This window comes from Protobothrops mucrosquamatus, unplaced genomic scaffold (assembly GCF_001527695.2).
Source record: "Protobothrops mucrosquamatus isolate PMUCROS unplaced genomic scaffold, P.Mucros_1.0 scaffold57, whole genome shotgun sequence".
Classification (NCBI taxonomy): domain Eukaryota; kingdom Metazoa; phylum Chordata; class Lepidosauria; order Squamata; family Viperidae; genus Protobothrops; species Protobothrops mucrosquamatus.
The window spans coordinates 31,109-53,298 of NW_015386437.1; the positions used below are offsets into that span (position 1 = coordinate 31,109).

The 22,190-nt window shown below is 35.4% G+C and overlaps 1 protein-coding gene across 1 annotated transcript in view; it reads left to right on the forward strand.

Moving 5' to 3' along the window:
* Positions 1–22,190, forward strand: part of CEP128 (centrosomal protein 128) — a 176,746-nt gene that overhangs the window by 17,054 nt on the left and 137,502 nt on the right. Inside the window, exons 8-12 of the mRNA XM_015811933.1 lie at positions 791–907; positions 4,028–4,114; positions 6,212–6,286; positions 9,402–9,534; positions 12,315–12,475. Coding sequence (XP_015667419.1) covers positions 791–907; positions 4,028–4,114; positions 6,212–6,286; positions 9,402–9,534; positions 12,315–12,475 — 573 coding nt within the window. The remainder of the gene's footprint in view (positions 1–790; positions 908–4,027; positions 4,115–6,211; positions 6,287–9,401; positions 9,535–12,314; positions 12,476–22,190) is intronic.

Here is a 22,190-nt window from a genome sequence, read left to right on the forward strand (position 1 = left end):
TCTCAGTAAAAACTTTGCTTAAGCAGCTGCAGCTTAATTGTAAGATTGCAAGTTATTTCTAAATTGTGTTCTTCCACTGATGGACATCTAGTTAGCGGTATAAAAGCTGTCTCATACAAATATGTCTTATTAGTGGTTTATGGATCTTTTTGATGACTTTAGGTTTTAAAACAGGCTAAATCACGGTAGTATGGCATATTCATTGCTTGTAGAACATTGCAGATTCAAACTCCTGTGTTTCTAAATAAAGATGGAGAAGTCTTGTTTCATAATGTTAAGATCTTCTGCTATCTGGTACCAAAAATAGCTGAACGAATGGTCTTATTCAAGGTAAGGAGGTTTCTATGGTCCAGTAGAGGATTCTATCAGCACAATGCAAAAGAATAATTTGCAGCAATTTCCTTATACCCGAAGCCACTCCATGCTAGTTCTCATTTTGTGCTGAAAGATAGGAGACCAACTGTGAGGTCGGAGCAAAACCAAGGCAAAGGGAACAATTGCCGATAGTCTCTTTCCACATTCTGCTGGTGAAAAAAATGCAAGGGAATCTTCTGATAATAAACAGATTCCAATCAGATATAACTCTATTGGTTCTGTTTTGCTCAGGTTATTATTTGGTTCATATTTCTACAATAATAAGCACATCTTATAATAGTGTTAATGTTTGGAATAAATTAAATATGCAATTACCTTTTGGTACTTTCCTTCTGTTATAAATTTGGAGCATTTCTGTTTGCTTTCTTAACATCTTAACAAAAGTTTCTTCTCTGAAATCTGCATGCTTATATAGGTATCAGAGCGGGTAGAGAGAAGACTTCAAGAGATCGAACGAGAAATCCGATCAGAAAGGCAGTTGGTAGAAAGACGCCAAGACCAACTGGGACACATGTCTGTGCACCTGCAGGAAGTATGCATTTGGTATACATTTAAAACTACAAAAGTGCTTCATGCTAGCCTGTGTTAATTATTTAAAAGGATGACTTCCTCCCTCCCGCCCCCCATGATAGAGGTCATGCAAACTGACAAGACAGTGGTGAAGTGTGGCTCCCAGATTTCAACTACAAAATCCAAATAACTGCCAGTTGACAGCACAGCAGTAAAGGAAATCTCTCTGCTGCTATCTAGTGTAATTCTAAATCTAGATCTGGTAACTTTTCTTCTGTTAAAAAAAAGACTTCTCATGCTGGAAGCAGGGAGTATTGATTCCCATTATACAATAGTTGAAAGGATGCTGCCTTAAAACAATTTCAGGTACATTTAAGATTTAAACTGTTGAAGGTATTATTAACAGTCACTAGCATATACTTTTCTTTTGAATAGTAAATGTAATGTAATGGGTAGCCAGTTTCCTGGTGCCGTATAATCAGCTGTGTTTGAATGAAAATGCATCCAGGAGAACAAGAGTCTGTGCTGTGAAGGCAAACCGAGCTATTGTTTGCTTCAGAACAATAAAGCCTTTCCCATCTTTTCTTTGAAAAGAATGCATAAAGTGCATATGGGAGAGGTAGTTAATTTCCTCCAGCCCTGTACTGGAGAGGCCAGGGTTTTTAAATATCTAGCTTATAATTTTGGAATTAATTTAAATGTCTGGGCAATTAGTGGCAGTCATTTTCAATTGACTTTACTCTGGTGTCTCACCGAGTCTATGAAAAGTTTAATATCATATTTGGTTGCTTTAATAAATGTAGTGACCTGGGTGCATTTTTCTGAAAAGCAATTGTAGATTATATAGAGAAGTATAAGTCACTAGGGATTAATTTAGATTGATGCTTTCAGTTTTGAAAAAAAGTGGCTTTCTCTTTAGAGGTCACATTAAAAAGAAGAGGGGAAAAAAGCTACCACACAAGTTTAGTAAAAGTAATAGCTTTTCAACTTCATGTGCTCTTATTAGGTCAGGCATTTTTTTCTGGTATTCTCCTTCCTTTTTAAATTACCTTGAATGATTGTGAAAGATTGTGATTGATTAGAGCAAAGAGGAAATGAAAGTGGTTAAGTTCCTCAGTGAAGATTCTCACGATGACTAGCATTTTCTTTTGATTGCTTTTGGGCTTCTGCTTATTTTGGATTTAGGAAGTTGATGTATAATTTAATATCGTACTATAACCTGCAAACCCAAATATGCACTTTTACAAGGTATGTTTTTTAAAAAAACCATTTAATTTTTATCAAACTTATATATGCTTGGTAGTGAATATTTTGTTAACGTTCTTCATGCAAATTTTACTTTTACCTGTTACTATAGTGGGAAGTGGGCTCACTTGACATACTTCCCTAATAGATGGGATACCCTGCCTTCCAATCCTGGTGGGCCAGATGGATGTAATGGGCAGCCTTCAAATAGCCTGGCCCTAGGCCATGTAGGACTTTAAAGTTGTTAACTAGCACCTTAAATTGTACCTGGAAGCAAATTTTGCACAATTTATAAATTTTCTCAGCATCAAGGAACCCAGGCAGCATACCGGAACAATGGAATTATAGGGAGTGCAGTACAATAATATTGCACTGACCAGAACATGATCATAACTGATGATAGCAATAGTCAATTCAAAAGATCTTCTGCTATAACCATATATTTATAAGCTTCCATAAAGTCATATGAGTGAGGGCTATAGTAGTACAAACTCAGCTGTTTGTTGAGTTCAACCTGTGAATGTGAGCATTAAAGGTTTGGCAGGGCGGGGTTATACATAAAGACCTTATATTAGTATGTTGCAAGTCACCAAAAACTCAGCATTAAGGTTTAATACATTATTGTAAGAACTTGTGTAGCTCTTCCAGTTGGATATGGTTTTTCTGTCTCCCCAAACTTTTAAGATTTTTGACTTGAAGTAGAACCATAAATTATGTGGCAATTTTGTAGTTCTTCTCTCCTGTGGCATATGTAGCAATGGTAAGTGGCTTAAACCTGAATGTCAGGGTTGGACACCTTTTGCACAATTGGCAAGTTTATATCTCTCTCTGCTATTTTCCTCAGGAATATCAGCTATATAGGATCTATCACTTGTGTGTTTTGGAAAGAAGAGCAATGGATTAAAAGGATGATTTTGAATGTACAAATAGCTGAGAAAGAAAATGCTTTATCTTCTCTATCTGGCTTGGGTCTGAAATTGAAAAGGGTTTCTGTTGAAGCTAAAGCTGCTACCTGCAAAAAGGCTCATGAGAAAACTAGAGCCACGGGGATCTCCTTATGATAGGCATTGAGTTACACTTCCTCATTGCCTGATTTAAGTTTACCTATCATCCTCTGATGGAAACAATATCTGTGCAATCCCTTGCAGTTCATACCTCTTTACAAAGAATTGTAGTTCCGTGCATGAAGCACAGGCTGTTTTTGAGGCAAAGATATATATATACATTACTGATAGTCCTCATTTAGCAGTGCTAATAGAGACCGGAAGCTCCATCAATAAGTAACACAGTTGTAAATCTGAAAACCATGTGACTGTGTTGCTTAACAGTGGCAGTCCTGGTTGCCATTGTTAAATGAGGACCATGCCAGATGTTAAGCAGGGATGTCACACGACTACCACTTCTAACTATCTGCTGAGTTCCCTATTGAGTTTGCTTGTGGGAAACTGACAGGAAAGATCACAAATCATGATCAGGTGACTGCAATGGCCATAAATACAAAGTCCCATAGTAATTACAATTCGTTCAATAAGCTTGAATGGTTGCTGAACGAGTGATTGCTAAATGAAGACTACCTGCGTATGAGAAATCAGTGACTTCTGAATTCTTTTAATATACAACCTTTCTTGCTTGGTCTGTACCGTAAGATATGGTGAATGGTACTCTGATTAAAAAAAACAACAGGTCTTCATTGAAATTTAGTTCAATGTTTGGACCAGAGATATTCACAGATTAGGATATGTCAGTGTCAGCTTTTATTTTTGAACAGTATGCATCTACAATATGTACATATAGTTTATATGGTATCATCAGACAAAAGAGAACAAAGTCAATATTGTTTAGCATATTTATACATTAATTATTCCCTTGAACCCCATGTCTCTCTTTTTCTTTCAAGGCTTTAAAGCAACAAGATGCTAAAGCCAATGGAGCAGAAATTATCTTGAAAAATAAAATTGCAAAAGTGGAAGATGAAAAAAGCAAAGTAAGATTTAAAAATTCTATTGTAGTGATGTGGTGACTTGTAGTGGCTTTTCCCTATGTGATTAAGAAAAAGGTGCTTGAACTTTTTCCCAGCTATCAGATGGCATAGTTGTGGTTTATTTTTTCATGTTAAGATGGCAAAATATAGAAAAGGAAGGAGAGAGAAGCTGATCTGAACCATTCCTCATCATATGCTGTTTGTCCTGTATGGAAAGCATTTTTGCGCATGTTGAAATGTTAAGCCAAGTGTTGAGCCTGATGATGATAGTATGCATGGAGCATCTGTTCTATTAATGTAAGCTCCCCATAGAACTCTGGATGATCATAATTCTAAATTACATGGGGAGATCTCTCCAAGTAGAATAATTATCCCCTGGCAAGTATTCACCAATCAGCTAATGAAGTGTAGTCAGAATTATGGCGGATCTTGCTGTTTGTTGCCCCATCTTCCTCATGTAATTCTGCTTATAAAGGGGATTTGAACTGAGAAACTGGGCTTCAGACTGAAATTGTTTCTCAAGCCTAGTTCACAGCATTTCATGAAAACCACCCTAAACAGGACAAAATATACTTCTTTTCTCATTGGTTTTCAATCCTAAATATTGCAATTTTTTTTAAAGAAAACGCTTTATTTATTATCTATACTGATAGGCTCTGAATGTGGCACAAGTGAAACAACATTAATAATTATCTGTACCTTCAAATAAAGGAGGTTCCACAGTTTTTGGCCCCATACAAGAAAAATTAAGTTGTGGTGGGTAGGCTGCAAACAGGATATGACTTGAACATCAGTTGAACTTAAGTCTGGTTTAAACCAGTTACATCTCATTAAAACCAAGAGAACTTGAATAATTGAAATTTATGTATAGACATGCAAGAATTAAATTTGGTGGAAGAAAGCAGCCAAATATCCTTGTTGGGAGAATTACAAAGAGCTGTCACCAAAAATAATATTCTTCATATTTCTGCTATACTCTTTGGGCAATGGTATATAGCAGGGGTCCCCAACCCCCGGTCTGTGGACCAGTACCGGGCTGCGGCATGCCAGAAACCAGTCCACGCAAACAAGCAAAGCCCCATCTGCGGACTGCAGGCAGTACATGAAACGACACTCCCTCCGGTCCGCGGAAAAACCTTTCTCCACGGAACCGGTTCCTGGTGCCCAAAAGGTTGGGGACCTCTGGTATATAGAATAGTGCCTCTGAAGATGAATGCAATTGATGGTCAGGTTTATGTATGAAGATATCCTGGTTGATAATATATAGTATTTTGCACTTGATCTGTAAATGAACTGCCAGGCAAAGCAGTTTAAATGTGAAGTGATATAATTAAAAAAACAAACAAACTAGTATTTTGGCTGCCACATGTTTGCACCAACTATTATTTCCAGATACTCTTCAAAGGGGAATATTGGAAGAGGACATTTTGTTCTTAGTGGTTACAATAAGATCCAAGCTGTTCAAAGTTTTGGTTTCAGCATCTTGAATTGTGCTTTGAAAATCATAGAAGATCAATCCTGAGGCGTTGATACTTTTTTTTTTTTAATATCAGTCATTTTGTAAGAGCATTGCACTTTCTTTCTGTTTTGTATTGCTGGTAGATATATGCAATGTTCTTTTCTATCCTGTGTTCTGGGTTGAAATTTAGGCTGTTCGTATCCTACACTCCTATCCGTGAGACCAAGAGATTTCTAGGAACTAAATCACTTTTAAAAATGCATTAGACTCAGTAGCTTAATTATGTAATAGAATGTTAAAGAAAAGTCAATGCTCCTCAGAATTTTTCATACCACAAGACAGGCAGCAAATAGATAGATAGATAGATACTTAGACGGATAGATACTAGATAGATAGATAGATAGATAGATAGATAGATAGATAGATAGATAGATAGATAGATAGATAGATAGATAGATAGATAGATTTGTCTGTAAACAGATCACTTGCTTTAAGATACCACTGAGATGAAAAGCATTTTTGAATTTACATAAAGCATTGCTTAATAAATAGCACTTTCAAAATACTTTGAGTTATTTAGGTATGGTACTTAATATAACCCAAACAATACTAGCAATGAAATTGTTTCTTATTCTAATAAGCTTGAACAGGTTTTGGAGCATTCCCGGAGGAAACTTGATCATTCAGAAAGTAATAGAGAAATTCTTCTCCACCAGGTAATTGCTTTAATATTTAATATTTGGGTTTAACATTTAATATTTGGGTTTCATAAAGTTTGTACCGGCTATCTCAACAGACAATTGGGAGGAGATGTGCTGAGGATGTGCTCAGAAGTCTGTGTCCTAAGTTAGATTACAAAATTAAATATATATAAAAAAAAGCCTAGAAATATATAACAGAAGACAGTAGTCTTGTTTTACCTTATGAGATGGCACCAACCAACCAAAGATGTTCTCCAGGTTTTTTAAGAAAGGGATTTAGTTTATTGTTTTACATTTTGTATCTTTGCCCTTCAGCATGGACACTTTAAAAGGAGAGAGCATTTGATTTGAGATCAGCAAATTGGTTTCATGACTACATGGGGATTTGAACCAGCTCTCTGTATTCCATTTTCAATAGTTTTCTGCTGTACATTTTTGGACTAGAATGGAGTGCAGAGGGAACCCTTTCCTACAGGATTGCAGAAAACTATCATACAGAATACCAATGCATGTTTCATTTGCATATTTAATTTCTTATATTTTAGTTTGCTGCAATTCAAAGCATTTGTTTCCTGGAGTTATTCTACATTTTAATTTTTCTTTGCTGTAATTGATACTGTTAAAACAAGCTGTGTTTTAAGGAAGGTGGGCTGTCTCTGGTCATATAAAAGCTTTCATAATCTTAATTGGTTTGAGTTTTCGATTTGGTTTTGTTTGTTCACTTGTTTTTTGCATTTTCTCAAACCCATTCACGGTATCTATTATATAAATGGTAGATTAATGTGTTTGAAAATAAAGTAGCATAATAAATAATACAGATTGAAATGTTCTATTTATTGCTCAGGATACATTAATGTAATGTGCTAATTCAAAACTTCAGGCTTCCTAATATAGACATTCTGATATGCTTTGAAAGAATGCAAAAGATCCTGCCTTATAATTAAATAAATTAACACATTGGACATTTTTCTCATGTGTGGTGAAGTTGTAATACTTTTCTGCATTTCTCATAAAGAAATTATAGTTTGAAAATGAATTCCTTATAATATCTAATTTCTTTTTGATATGTTTTTGGTTTTCCAGCAACACAATTAAACCTCTGCCTCCATTTTTCCATTCAGAATCTTGTGTATTGTGCTTATAATCATTATTAGATATATAATAATTTGATATGTATTTTCCACCTTCAAGGAAAACAGTAGCTAGATGAGAATTATTTATCTAATGAGTATTATGAAAATGGTGTAGGCAGGAAGAGTCAATCCCAATCAGCAACTCTGTGGCTGATTTATTTTAGTATAATATACAAAACCAAAAGATCCAGTCAAGGTCTTCCATATGTATGGTTTTGAACATGCCTTTCTGTATCTGAGGTATACCTGCATGACAAGTGTATATTCATATATACCCATCACGCTATTCCTTTTTAGGTCAAACAACATTTCAAAGCATCCATTCTTTCTTCACATACTTGTTTTGCAATTTGATCTTCATCCATTTTGTCTGTATAACTGAGACATCTCAATAGTCTTCTTTCATACAGGTAGTCCTCAACTTACAACAGTTCATTTAGAGACTGTTCAGAGTTACAATGGCACTGAAAAAAGTTACCATTTTTCATGGTTACAACCTTTGTACCATCCTCATGATCATGTGATCAAAATTCAGATGCTTGGCAACTGGTTCATATTTATGACCACTGCTGTGTCCCAGTGTCATGTGGTTTACTTTGCAACCTTTTGACAAGCAAAGTCAATGGGGAAGCCAAATTAACTTAACAACTAGGGTTTCTAACTTATTAACTGCAGTGATTCACTTACCAACTGTAGTAAGATAGGCAAAATGAGGCAAAAAGGAGGCAAAAATCAATTAACAAATGTCTCACTTAACAATGGAAATGTTCGGCTCAATTGTGATTGTAAGGTGAGGACTACCTGTAGTGTATTTTTTCCACATTTTTTATTATTCATTCATCCATTCTTGATCCTGACTGTTCTTGGTTTACCATACACAGTAACCTATTTCCATTGTGTTCAGATGTTTAATTTTCTCCTGTGATATCCCACAGTCATTTCCATATATATTTAAATTTTGTCATCTTAACGTTTCACTTAAAATATTCCTTTCAACAGGAATCTGAATATTCTTCCATGTCCATATTTTTCCCAACTTCCATTCTTGCACTCTGAACCCTGGAACTTTTTTCTTTACTCTTTCATCTTGTCCCCACCATGCATTCATGTAGTGTGGAACAAATTTGTCCTCTGGTTTGCATTCATTCAGACTCATCAATTTTTCCATAATTACTGTTAATGGGAGGATAATATATAATTATTACTAATGTATGCGTTTCTACTTTCATATGTACCAGAACAATCTGGATGATATGAAATCATACTTTCTGACTTATATAGTATTTTAGCTCTTTCAGGGATAATTAAACCTACACCTTCAGGTCTATGGAGATTCTCAATCATTCAGGTCATGGTTGTCCCAAAGGTGCTTTTTCCAAAAGGAAATTGGACTTGGTTTTTTCTTTGAAAAATACCTACACCTTCAGTTTCTCCACTCTGTAACATTATACCATTGCCATTCAAATCTATTATATCCATCCCCTTTTTCTTAGGTTCACAAACATACAGAAATATTACTTTCATTTGAGTTCATTCATTAATTCATGCTCTTTACTATTTACTTCTCTTATATTCAAAATAAGATGCTATAGCTACAGCAGAGTTCAATTTCTAATGAGATCATGACATATTATTATCGTATTGAAGTATTCTGATTGTGTTCTTTTTCATTTTTTATTTTATGGTTCTATTATTTTACTTCTGTTTATATTCCTTTCATTTTCTTCCTTTTTATTATTGTAAGATGCCTACAGTAGCCCCACAGCAAGATAGGTGGCAAATAAATTTAATGGCAGATATCAATATTTCATGTATTTGATTTATTACTAATTATACTTCATGGATAGTAGATAAGAATCTCATTTTGCTTGTGTCTTTGTATCCTTTAAAGATTTAATAACATCCATGAAGATACAATTCCAGATTTGATTGAAATCATTTTCTAGCTTGTTTAAAAAGCTGGCACTTGTCTGTGTATATGTATGTGTGTGTGTTAGATTGAAGATCTTCGTTCCCAACTTCTTAGAGCAGAAGAGGACCGTTTGACTCTCCAACATCAAATAACTCAGGTTGCTAAGCATCACCAAAGCCCTCTAGATGAGCAACAGGATGACAGGAGGAAGCAAAGAGGTAGGACTTTTCCTTCTACTTTTGGTACCCATTACTGTGAAGAGAAGAACTTAGTATTTGGAATGGTAAGCCGCATTTTGCCAAGGGGCAGAGATAAATAATGCTAAGGCCGTAGCACATAGACAAAAGCATTTTTAAAAACGAGTGTGTAAATGCTCACCATCTTAACTTATTTTACTCATTACTCCATAGGGGTGTTGTGGAATTATGACACTGATGTAAAAAATAGTTACTGGGAATTAAAGAAAACACAATTTATGTTATGGAAAATGTATTGCATAACTTTTTGAGATAAAAAAATGAGTGGAAAATGCTAATTTCGTATAGACTGCTGAAGGATTATGGGATCTGCTAGTGTCTCATAATCTACTCTCCACTCTGCATCTCCTGTTGTATGAATAGAATAAAAGCTGAGAGGCAAGCAAAAGTGTATGTATGAGCTACGGAAGAGACTCTAGCAACCTTCTGTTTGCTATTCATGTCAGGCAGAGTTGTATGGTTACATTCTAAGATCTCATACAGCAGTAGATGGAAGTAATAAATCAACTATGCTTGGTAGATTTTATCCTTTGTTTCATTTGGCATTGAACAGATCAGTATGGTTACATTCCCTAAATTTTCAGGGTTGCTGTGAGGATATATTCTAGGCCTCTGAAGTCACTTAGATGTGCTGAAACTGTGACTGTCCAATTCAGGTGGGAGAGTTTAATTCCAGATGCTAAGTGTAAAAACCATGCTTGGTTCTGGCACTTAGTTAACAGCTACAAGAGAGGCATGGAAATACCATTGCCAGAATATTTTCATAGTGGAATCACTAGATAATCCTTTTATGGCTGACTCTTGAAGTGGTCTTCCTGATTAGCTTGCTGAGGCCAAGATCCTTATACAGCTAAAATCTGAAAGAGCTCTGGCAGAAAACGTTACCCCGAGAATTACTAAAGGGAAAACAAGGTTGTTGACTCCTGTGTTGGCTGTCTTATTTACCCATATTAGTCGTTCAGCACATTTTTATATTGATTGGAACCATGCCACTATCATCTCTTTTTTATAAAAACAAAGGAAATAGGCCAGACCGTGCCAATCATGTTTGCTTAATACAATCAGCAAGTTATGTGTTGCGGGTACTTTTCTGAACTACAAATGATCAGATTGACTCAGACTCATCACAAAAGGACTAGAAACTGGTACAGTTGGTTTGTTTTTGTATCTCCCTTCATGGCTAGGGTAGACTTTCTTTTTTTAAAAAACAAAAACAAAAAACAAGAATAGTGAACAAAAAGGAATTGTAAATTACAAATGCCTTCAGCTATTTTAGAGAACTAATACCTTACTACTAGTATTCTATCTACATTGATGCTTTATTCATATTCTTATCTTATATGAATTCCCTATTCCTACATCAGTATTCGTGGTGCTAAAGCTATATTGTAGTTCCACCATCTATTTTCTGTAGGCTATTTATATGCACTACTGTATATCTTAAAATCATATATATATACTGCTCAAAAAAATAAAGGGAACTAGAAGACCTCCAAGGTCCCTTCCAACTCTGTTATTCTGTTATTCTTGTATTGCTGATTTCTCTCTAAATATAATTATATATGTACTGGCACTCCTTCTAGATCTATACTCCGTTTTTTTACAGCGTTCATTTGGTTCTTTATCTTTTGGTTCCTTTTTCTATTTCTGCTTCTTTGCCTTTTCTGCTGAGCTGTTCCTGTTTGGGCCCCTTTCCTTTTCTCCTCCTTCAAGGGAGGGTTCCAGTTGAGGGGAAAAGGGATCTCAGATCAGGTCTGAGGAAAGAAAGAAAGATGCCCCGCGCAGCTCAGTTTTTGCAGCTATTGTCTCCTTTCCTGTGGCCTCCTTTGCAGCAGGGTTTCGGGCTTCTGTTTCTTCTGTTGGCTCCTGGCGAGGCCTGTGGCTACAGGGCGCTCGCCTTCTACCCTGCTTCCCCACCTGTCCAACATTGTGGTTTTGGCAGCTATGCTGTCCTGGCACTGAGAAGGGAGGAGCGTGCAGATATTTTGATAAAAAACTATTGGTTTATCAAAAATTATCTGCGCTATATCTTAAAATCTTATTTCTTTATCTTACTCTGTTCTATATCTGTACTATATATTTTTTATAAATGAAAATGAAACCATCCTCATTGAGAAATGGAGCAACTTTAGAGGGGCTAATCAACTCTGGACCCTTATTTGTCCTTTGCTATTGAGCTGAAAAGGATTCTCACAGCCCAAAAGCTTCCTTTTTGCATCCCTTGATGATTTCAGTTCAGTTGTTGATTTAATCTCAAGCAGAAACTGTGGAAAAAAACTAAAGTTATCCTTAAATAATAAAAGCTTGCTCTTTCTCATCCAATCTTCGATGCCTCTTTCAAATTTGATTTAAAAATATCCCTCCTTGGGAATATCTCTCTGGAGCTGTCTCCACCTAGAGAAAAATAAAGCAGAGACGTGTTCTCACTTAGAAATAGGTGAATGTGAATATTTAAAAAGCTTATTGTTATCCTGGAGTTAGAGATGGTTTCTGAGGAAGGCAGCTCCCCCATCTGCAGTGCCCCAAATCAGTTTTTCCATTACTCTTCAACATGTAATTCAAAGGAGGCAATAGCATGGAACTAAAAGGAAATCAAGTTGATGGAGTATAGACATGCATATGTTGAAACATATGTTTGAATGTTCCATTAACTATATTGCTCCATAGAAAAATTCTGCTTAGAAGGAGCCTTGTTTTCCCTTTTGGTTTGGTCTGATGCTAAATTGTATCATGTGTTCCAGTTGTTCAGAGGTCTGATCCAGAGAAGCAAGAGATGGAGAAACAGATCTGGGAATTAAGAGCACAATTAAACCACAGTGCTGTAATGTCAGAGATAGAAGAGTTGCAGCGATGCGTTGAGCGCAAAGACAAAGAGAAATTGCAGCTTGTGATGCAAATGGAGGTAAACTTTTTCTTACATTATAACTTTAGGGGCTTTTACTTTGCAAATGGGAGGTATGTGTGCGAAAGTTTGCCTCACAAACATTGTCAGGTGAGAGCTGCTGCTGAAGTTCAAATGTACCTTTGCTTCCCTTGTAAAGAAACAAACAAAACAAATTCTGTAGATGAAACCAGTATATTGTCTTTTTTTCTTTTCCATGTTATTTATTTTGATATCTCTAGGGAATTTGGACGGTAGTACAAGTAGTAATATTGAGCAACATTCATTCATACAGGTCCGGATTTGTAGTCTTGTCACAGTCTTGAGTAGCATAGTGCATAGTTCTTATGCAAAACTGTCTTTTCCACCTGTATTGAAAGCAGTGGTTCCCATCAATACCAAATATGAAGGCTTTTATTTGTGAAAAATACAGCTGACACAGCATCAACCTGATCCTGAAGAAGCAGAGTAAGGTCAGATCTAGTTGGTACTTGAATGGGAGGCTACTTGGGGCTATAGACTAGGCTAGAAGATTAAAAAAGCAATCATGGAAAAAGACAGTGGGAAACCAGTTCTATATTATTGTTTTTTAAAAAAGTGATCATGGAAAAAAGATGGATGTGTCTAAGTAGTCACTATTTGAACATGACTTAATGGAAATTTTATTTTCAATTTAAATATTTCCAGTAGCTCCAAGTATAAATTATCTCTTGTTGGGTATAATTTCTGGAATTAGCAAACAATTAACCATAAAGACATAATTCTTCAATTATCTAATCAATACAGTTTAAGACATATGTTTAGCTAGTTGATATCTATGACAGATATAGTTTTGACCCAGTATTGGTCAAGCCTCTGAGTAGCAGTGACCTAAAGTCAAAATTAAAAAATGTCCAACACAATTCTGTAAAAAATACATAGTGACAGAACAGTTTTCTGTTTGTCACGCCACATGTGCAGAAAATTAACTTTCTTTTCCTGGCAACTGTGAGCAATTTCTTTTGAATCTGAGCAAGATTAACTACAACTAACTGGGAGAATCAGCTGAGAGTGACAACATCATCTGTTACAATGGAACTGACCTATGAAAATCAATTTTAAGATTTTCTCACTGACTCCTTCTTTTTTGTCCAGACTGTCCCTTTCTTGAGATTTGAAAGGGAAGGTTGCCTAATTTAAATATTTGGTATAACATGATGATCAATGAGATAATGTTGGCTAGCATCATTTGGGTAAACCAGAGGTTAGTGCCACAATATTTTAAAAATTGGGAAAGGAGCAGTGGACTGTGGACATCATAATTTCAGGCAAATGGATACAGTCAGATTGGAAAAAAATGTTTTATAATTATTTTATGACCGTAAGGCCAATTGGAATATTTATAAGCTGCTTTGTCGGAAAATAGAAAAATAGAGAATTGTTACTTCATAAGGTAACTCTTTGTTGCTCACTGAGAGGCCAGTATAGTTTCAGAAAAGATTTCAGGGTCTGCAAATGGCTTTGAATTCCCAGCCACAGTATGGATATTAACCTAAGTGCAGAATTTGACAATAGACTGGTAGATAGTTGAGTCAATATTAAATGATAAGTGCATATTATTGTTTGGCACTAAATTTGCATTAAACAATAAAATGTTATAGCAGTCTGCCACCATTGAATGGATTATTCTTTTTGCATTGTATGTAGTCTTCTTGTCAGTTTTGTTCTAGAAAACAAAACTATTTAAATTGTATTAAGTTTTTTTGTAAAGCATTACTTCTAGCAATTGTCCTTGCATGGGTAACTCTTTGGCCACTCATGTATTTGAAAAGAATGTTTCAAATTCCAAAACAGATTTATATCTTTATTCAATTGACATGGGCTTTACATGTCCCACGGACCACATCTGGTTCTTCGACTGCCCCTGTTTGGCCTATGGTGGGAGGGGCAGCAGTGGTGGAGAGGCAGCAGGGGGAATGGCAGTCTTCTTCAACAGTCCTAGTTTCTCATGTTGCCCCTTGAGAAAATTAATTGCCCAGCCCTGACATAGAGAATACATTATTTTAGAATACATGACTGAAATAAAAGATAAATTGAGATGATTGCTGTTTTGATTTCTTACTATGATTGTCAATTAGTATAAATCTCATATATTCATGCCATACTTATAAAATTATTAAATTTGATTATAATTTTAAGCACATATTTGATCATAGCTATTATTTCATGAGGGATTTAAGTTGAACACATTTGAAGAGGAAATAGAATATGAAGATAATATCTCATTTCCTTGATACCAGTTTGGTCTAATGGTTAAGGCACCAGACTAGGAACCAGGAAACGGAGTTCTGGTCCCATTTAGGCACAAACACTTGGTGGATGATTTTAGACCAGTCACTCTCTCTCAACCCAACTCACCTTACATGGTTGCTGTTGTGGGGAATAACAGGAGGAGGAAGGAATATTAGGTATTTTGCTGTCTTAAGTTATATATACAAACAATAAAGGCAGAATTAAAATAAAATAAAATAAAATACTCTTATAATCACAATTGTATCAGTAGCTATAAATTCTTCAGAAGACAAATTTAATAGTAACTTTTTATTGAATACAATTCTAATAAAGACAACTGTGAAATAAATAAGCATGTAGGAAAGCAGTTAAGATACAACAGATCTTAAAATCTTGCTTCCCATTAAAGGAATAAAATTGAATATGATGAAATATTTATTTTCTCTCAAACATTTGAAGATTTAACAAGAAATTTGAAGATACAACAACTATCTGAAACAACTTGTCTCACTTTCTATTGCATCCTAGTGACATTTGTATTTAACAAGAGTGTCAAGCTATAGTGGTATCTAGGTATCATTGTTAATTGCTCTTGAGAGATGTGACGAGTACCAAACAGATTTTTCCCATAAGGAATAATGTAGTGAGCCACAATGCGGCCAACATGACAAGTTCTAGCTTGTGTGTTGAGTACCAAGCAAACAACGAGTATTGGGGCAAAATGTTTGTGTCAAAATGTATTGAGTATCAAATTCCATGAGTTTCAAAACAGTCGAGTACTTTATGAGAGGAAAACAAATTTTACTTTTAGGAATATAATTTGGGCACTGATCATTTTTTACATTTGCAACCCTAAAGAATTTCTGGCAATTTGACTTTACGGTTTGATGATAAAAATATTCATAGCAGGTAGTCTTTTGTAAATTTTAATTCATAGACCCAGTTCCTTGTACCCATTAGGCAATTCATATTTTGCTTCCTGCTATTATCCTTTGAGGATAATTTCACTCTTGATGCAACATTAAGCCATAAAAGACTGCGAATTTGAAAACTACAACAATAAAACAGCATCCCATCAAATCTGTTTCCCTATGCAAATGTAATATTGTTCTTTGCTTTTTCCAGATGGAGTTGATGAGCAAGATGAGCAAACTTGCTCTATGGATGATTGGGAAAGTTTAGGATCTGCCTGAGAATGGCTTAATTAGTTTATTTTATATAATACTCAAAGTAATCAAGTTGATCTGTAGACTGGATCTCTCAGCTTGCTCCAGGCAAAAGCAGCCATCATTGATTGTTTATTTGCGGTTTGTACAAAACCTCCAATGGGAATTAGGCTGATCTTGTTACAGGCTTTTTAATTAGGTAGGAATGTTAAGCCCATTTCATTTGCAGTTTTGTAGTTTATGCAATTCTGAATTATAATAGGAATGGGCAGACCTAATTCATCTTAGCCATCTATACTCTGAAATATAAATGGGGCAAATTCCTGGAAGAAAAGATGTAGTAACAGTAGTAAAATCAAGATGCATGCACAGGCTAGATTGGATGCAAACTTTCTTAAAGCCCTGTAGAAAAATTGTATGTTTTGGTTAAAGTCTTTATTTTTCTTTATAAAAAGCAAAGACTGATATTTCTGATGAGGTAGTCACTTTTGTCTACTTTATTGAGTGAACTTTTCTTGAATGGGACTAAGAATATGTGATAGTTAATTGGGGAAGAAAGAGATATTTTATAATTGACAATAAAAAAAGTTAATTTAGCTTGCACTAATGTACCTTTGAAAAGTTATCTGGACAAATTGGAGAATGTTCTGTACATACCAAATATATTCATTCTCTTCTTTTAAACTCATGTTGAACCTCATTAACCTTCATGAGTCATTTGTATTCATCTGGATTCCAAGTATTCCCTCATCAATGGTTGTTACTGATTTAATCTGTTTCTTTTTCATCATCTGAAAGTGTTCAGAGCTGACTTTTATATAATTCAAAGCAACATTAAGAGTGAATTAACAACATTTCTATTTTTAAATAAAATAGAGATGGTAACCTCTCTTAATTGTGCTTCATCAAAAAATCATTGACTGTCTTGCTGAGCTACCACGTACAGTATATGGGCCTTATCAACAGTTAGTTTATAGTATGAGTGAATAAATTAGCTGTTAGTAATTACACTGTATACTAACATATGATGGGAGCTTAGCAGTAGTTTTAATAAGTGATATATATCATCAAAGTAAATAATTGAAACCCACATAGCGCAGATGTCATCTGATTACAAACTCAACTGTATATGATATAGTGCCTAATCCCATCAGAAAAGACCATACTGAAAAACTGTATTTTGAAGCAAACCCTTGTTTTGAACATGTTTCAGTTAAAAAATGCTATAATAATTATATTAAATACATTAAATAGATAATAAAAGCTGGTATAAAACTGTTAAACACCTAAGTGCAAAGTCTACAACTGCACAGAGATGTACCCTCACAATGATTGCAGCTTTGTGCAAAGAAACGTTATTATGTTTCTTTGTATGTTTCTGTGCAATGATAGGATTCTGCACATCTGCAAAGCATATCCAGAAGTATTTCTCTGGACATGTGCTAAGCATGCCTTACAAGAAGAAATTGGGTAAATATCCCAACACATTTTGTTTAATTTGCCTATGCAGAAGCAGGCATATATAAGGATTCACTTAATAAAGGGGGTGCTGGATATGTGTCCAGGCATGTCTGAACAGAAGCCAAATTTCAGTTTGACTTTTTTTTAGAAATCCTCTGTATGCTTTTAAAAAAATAAAGCCCTATGGTTTGAAAATGGTAACTTCTGACATCAAAGAGAAGCATAAATATTCTGCAAATAGTTTTATATCATTGGAGTTACTCTTCAGCAACCAGCAACTCAGGGTTATGTTTTTAAGAGCTTCTCACGGGGTACAGAATGGTTGAGCCTCCTGGGAGAGGGTGGTTTAATAAGCATATATTGTAGACTTCAATCTTGTTTTCATGTATGTTCTTTAAAGAATGGTATTCATCTCATTGTCCATTTGATTGGTGGCCATAGTCTCAGTAGTAAGCATCACGTTTCACAGTAGTCCTATCTGATAAAATACGGATGCAGAAATGCTTGAAATTCTACATTATTTATTTCTGTGAATTTGATTAATTTTATAGACTTTCAGACATTGTGAGTCTGATGCTTCATTCTGCTAAAGGAAAGAATAGAGAGTTCATAAATATTTTGCCTCTAAAGTCATAAAATCCATTTACATTAACTAAATCTATTCTCGAAAAGATCTTAGCTGGGAAAACAGTATAAACAGTTGGATAATTTATAAAACTTATAAAACCTCATACTGAAACAGTCACATATGCTTCTGACTTTATGCCTATCACCTCATTTTGATATCAAAAACTAATTGCATTAGTTCTAAATTCTTAACACTTTTACAAACCAGTCAGACTCGGGACAACTGATTTGGATAATACTTTTGTTAAAAGTGATTAAATTGTCTTTGTTTTACATGCTGCCACAGTTATACGGGGTTAGCAAAACAGCAACATATTTTCCCCCACATGTATATATTTTACAGTAGGGTTGGTATTAAAAATTTGAAATATCAGCCCTTTCATAATAATGGCAATTCAACCCCAATATTTGCCATTGTTGTTGTTAATTGCGAAGTCGTGTCCGACCCATCGTGACCTCATGGACAACGTTTCTCCAGGTCTTCCTGTCCTCTACCATCTTCTGGAGTCCATTTAAGCTCACGCTTACTGCTTCAGTGACTCCATCCAGCCACCTCATTCTCTGTCGTCCCATTCTTCTATTGCCCTCAATCTTTCCCAGCATTAGGCCCTTCTCCAGTGAGTCCTTCTCATTAGGTGGCCAAAGTATTTGAGTTTCAACTTTAGGATCTGGCCTTCTAAAGAGCAGTCGGGGTTGATCTCTTCTAGGACTGACCGGTTTGAACGCCTTGCAGTCCAAGGGACTTGCAGGAGTCTTCTCCAGCACCATAGTTCAAAGGCCTCAATTCTTTGTCGCTCAGCCTTTCTCATGGTCCAACTTTCACAGCCATACATTGCAACTGGGAAAACCATGGCTTTGACTATACGCGCTTTTGTTGGCAGGGTGATGTCTCTTCTTTTTAGTATGCTGTCTAGAATTGCCATAACTTTCCTCCCCAGGAGCAAGCGTCTTTTAATTTCTTGGCTGCAGTCCCCATCTGAGGTGATCTTGGAGCCCAGGAAAATAAAATCTGTCACTACCTCCATTTCTTCCCCATCTATTTGCCAGGAATTGAGAGGGCCGGATGCCATGATTTTTGTTTTCTTAATGTTGAGTTTTAAGCCAACTTTTGCACTCTCCTTCTTCACCCGCATCAAGAGGCTCTTTAGTTCCTCTTCGCTTTCTGCCATTAGAGTGGTATCATCTGCATATCTTAGGTTGTTGATATTTCTCCCGGCAATCTTAATTCCAACTTTTGATTCATCTAGCCCTGCCTTTCTCATGATGTGCTCTGCATATAAGTTAAATAGACAGGGCGACAGTATACAGCCTTGCCGGATTCCTTTCCCAATTTTGAACCAATCAGTGGTTCTGTGTCCAGTTCTCACTGTTGCTTCTTGACCCACATATAGGTTTCTCAAGAGACAAATAAGATGGTCTGGTACTCCCATCTCTTTAAGAACTTGCCACAATTTGTTGTGATCCACACAATCAAAGATTTTAGCATAGTCAATGAAGCAGAAGTAGATTTTTTCTGGAACTCCCTAGCTTTCTCCATGATCCAGCGCATGTTGGCAATTTGATCTCTAGTTCCTCTGCCTCTTCAAAATCCTGCCTGTACTTCTGGTAGTTCTCGATCCACATACTGCTGAAGTCTAGCTTGTAGGATTTTAAGCATAACTTTACTAGCATATAAAATGAGTGCAATGGTGCGATAGTTTGAAAATTCTTTGGCATTGCCTTTCTTTGGAATTGGAATGTAAACTGAAAGTAAATTAGTGTCTTTCTCAATGCAACCTATGAAGGTTGCCAGTTCAAGAAAAGTGTCCTGCACCTGGATCTGAAAAGACCTTGAAAAATTCTATAGCATTTTTTAATGAGTTCCGTAGCTATTAATTTGTTCTTTTTGCTCACATAGGCAACCCATCAGACAATACTGAATGATTTTGATGCTATAGATTTTCAGAATCTGTGTCATGCTAACAACTGAGACCTTATCATTTTTTAAAATAACACAAAATAAAATTAAGGTGATGAGTCTAGAACTAACACAAAGTATGTTTCTTTCTTTTTTTTTGTAATCTTTCATTTTACCAGTTGCTGTATTGCCAAACCAGAAGGAACAAGGCAGTACTGATAGTCCTCGACTTATATTTAATGACTTTTATTGTTTTATCAATATATAAAATACAAAGAAAAATAAAAATAGGAAATTAAGTGAAGGAAAAAGGAAGGGGAAAATAAAATATGAGGTACAAGGGAAGAAAGAAAAAAGTGTTGACTTCCAATTCTTTTTAGCACAGTACAAGATAACAACATTCCAGCCTCAACTTTTTACTTTTATCCATTAGTATATAACTAGCCATTTCTATAACAACAAATGTATCTAATCAGCAAAACCAAAGTCAAAGTTTCATTTTTTTATCACAAGCATAAAATCCAGAAGTGATATACAAATAAAAAACATAAATATATTCTCCTCTTTGAATAAAACAATCAATTTGACCATTTCTGCTTTATTTTCCTTGCTGTGGAAATATGCAATTCTATTTGCACAATAATCTTTATAAACCTATCACCATTTATATTAACAAAATTCACTGTATTTCAGATTCTTTAGGCCTCAACTTATGACCCCAATGAGCCCAAAAATTCTGTTGCTAAGTGAGACAATTGTTAAGTTTTTTACGTTTTAAATGACTTTCTTCGTAAAATGATATTTTCTGAAATGGTCACCTTTCCTGCCACAGTTGTTGGGAATCACTGCAGTTGTTAAGTTAGTAACACAGTTATTGAATGGATCTGGCTTTCCCATTGACTTTGCTTGTTGGAAGTTTGCAAAAGAAGATCACATGATGGTCATAAGAGTGACAAACGGTCATAAGTCACTTTTTTCAGTGCCGTTGTAACTAATCGGTCACTAAACAAACTATTATATGTCGAGGACTACCTGTACAATACCATCCTGAGCATCAACCTCAGATAGGCTGAAAGGCTCAGGAGTGCAGAGGCGTTTTCTACCTCCGGCCCTTTGCTTTGGAAGCCCAGGAGGTCAATTTTATATCAAACAAATCAGCCTCTATGGTTCTTTTCAGCCCTTTATACTGAGTTGATAGATTGTTTGCTCTTGTATAGCATGCCTTCGTCATACCTAGATGAATTAATCAAGACCTGTCTAGACCCATAACTACCCTCCTCTTGCAAGGCACGCCTAGCACTGGCCCAGGGAAATGTCTTTGGAAAAGCTTTGCACATGTGTAGAAACCTGCCACTGGACACTTGCATGGACAGTGCCCAGACATGACAATCATGCTTTGGACATGTTTTCAGTCATTATGAGGGTATGTATCTGCCTAGTTGCAGACCTATAGTTAAAACCTTGCAGACAGAAGTTTAAAAGTTTTTTACTACCATTTATGGTCCTTCACTAATGTTCAAAATAGGGTATGTTGCTATATTTATTTTTTGCATTTTTGTTGGTGGTTTGGATAGTGCATATGATACACATATGTGTATGTTTTCCTAGTTAAACTTTACAAAAATACTCTTTAATTTTCAGAAAAACAGATTCTGATTTCCACAGTTATTCTTATATTTAAAGTGCTGATTAAAAAAACCCCCAAAACCTTATTAGGGCTTTCTATATTGGAAAAGTGCTCAAAGTATGATTTGCTTCAACATATGAATGTTTGGTCCTTTGGTTACCCGAGGTCAATGCAATCAAATGGAAGATTGTATTAATTATTAATTTTAGGTAGGATAAGCAACTTTTCTTAATGAGATTAAGTAGCATGTTGTATCTGGTAGGGTTTGGGATCTGACAGCTGTACCAAATGGGCTTTGTTTATTTAATTTGATTAAATTTGATTAAAACTACAGGTAAATTCCCATTATAAATTAGTATATTCTATAACTACTGCCTATTAACATTTTCATACATATTTGGTCCTAATTCTGTTCCATCCAATTTCTGCAACAGCCTAAGGGTTTTTTAATACATGAAATTCATGACGTATTTTAATATACGATTTTCCTTCCTGCATAATGGGGAACTTATGGCTCATTAGGTATTACTGGATTACTATTTCCTGTAAACATATATTTATTTATTAATCAAACTTGGAGACTCCCCTTAGCAATTTTGTCTAGCTTACAAATAAAAACACAATATCTATAAAAGTGAACACAACTGACTGGAAGAACAGAATACCAACAATAAACCAACCATAAGT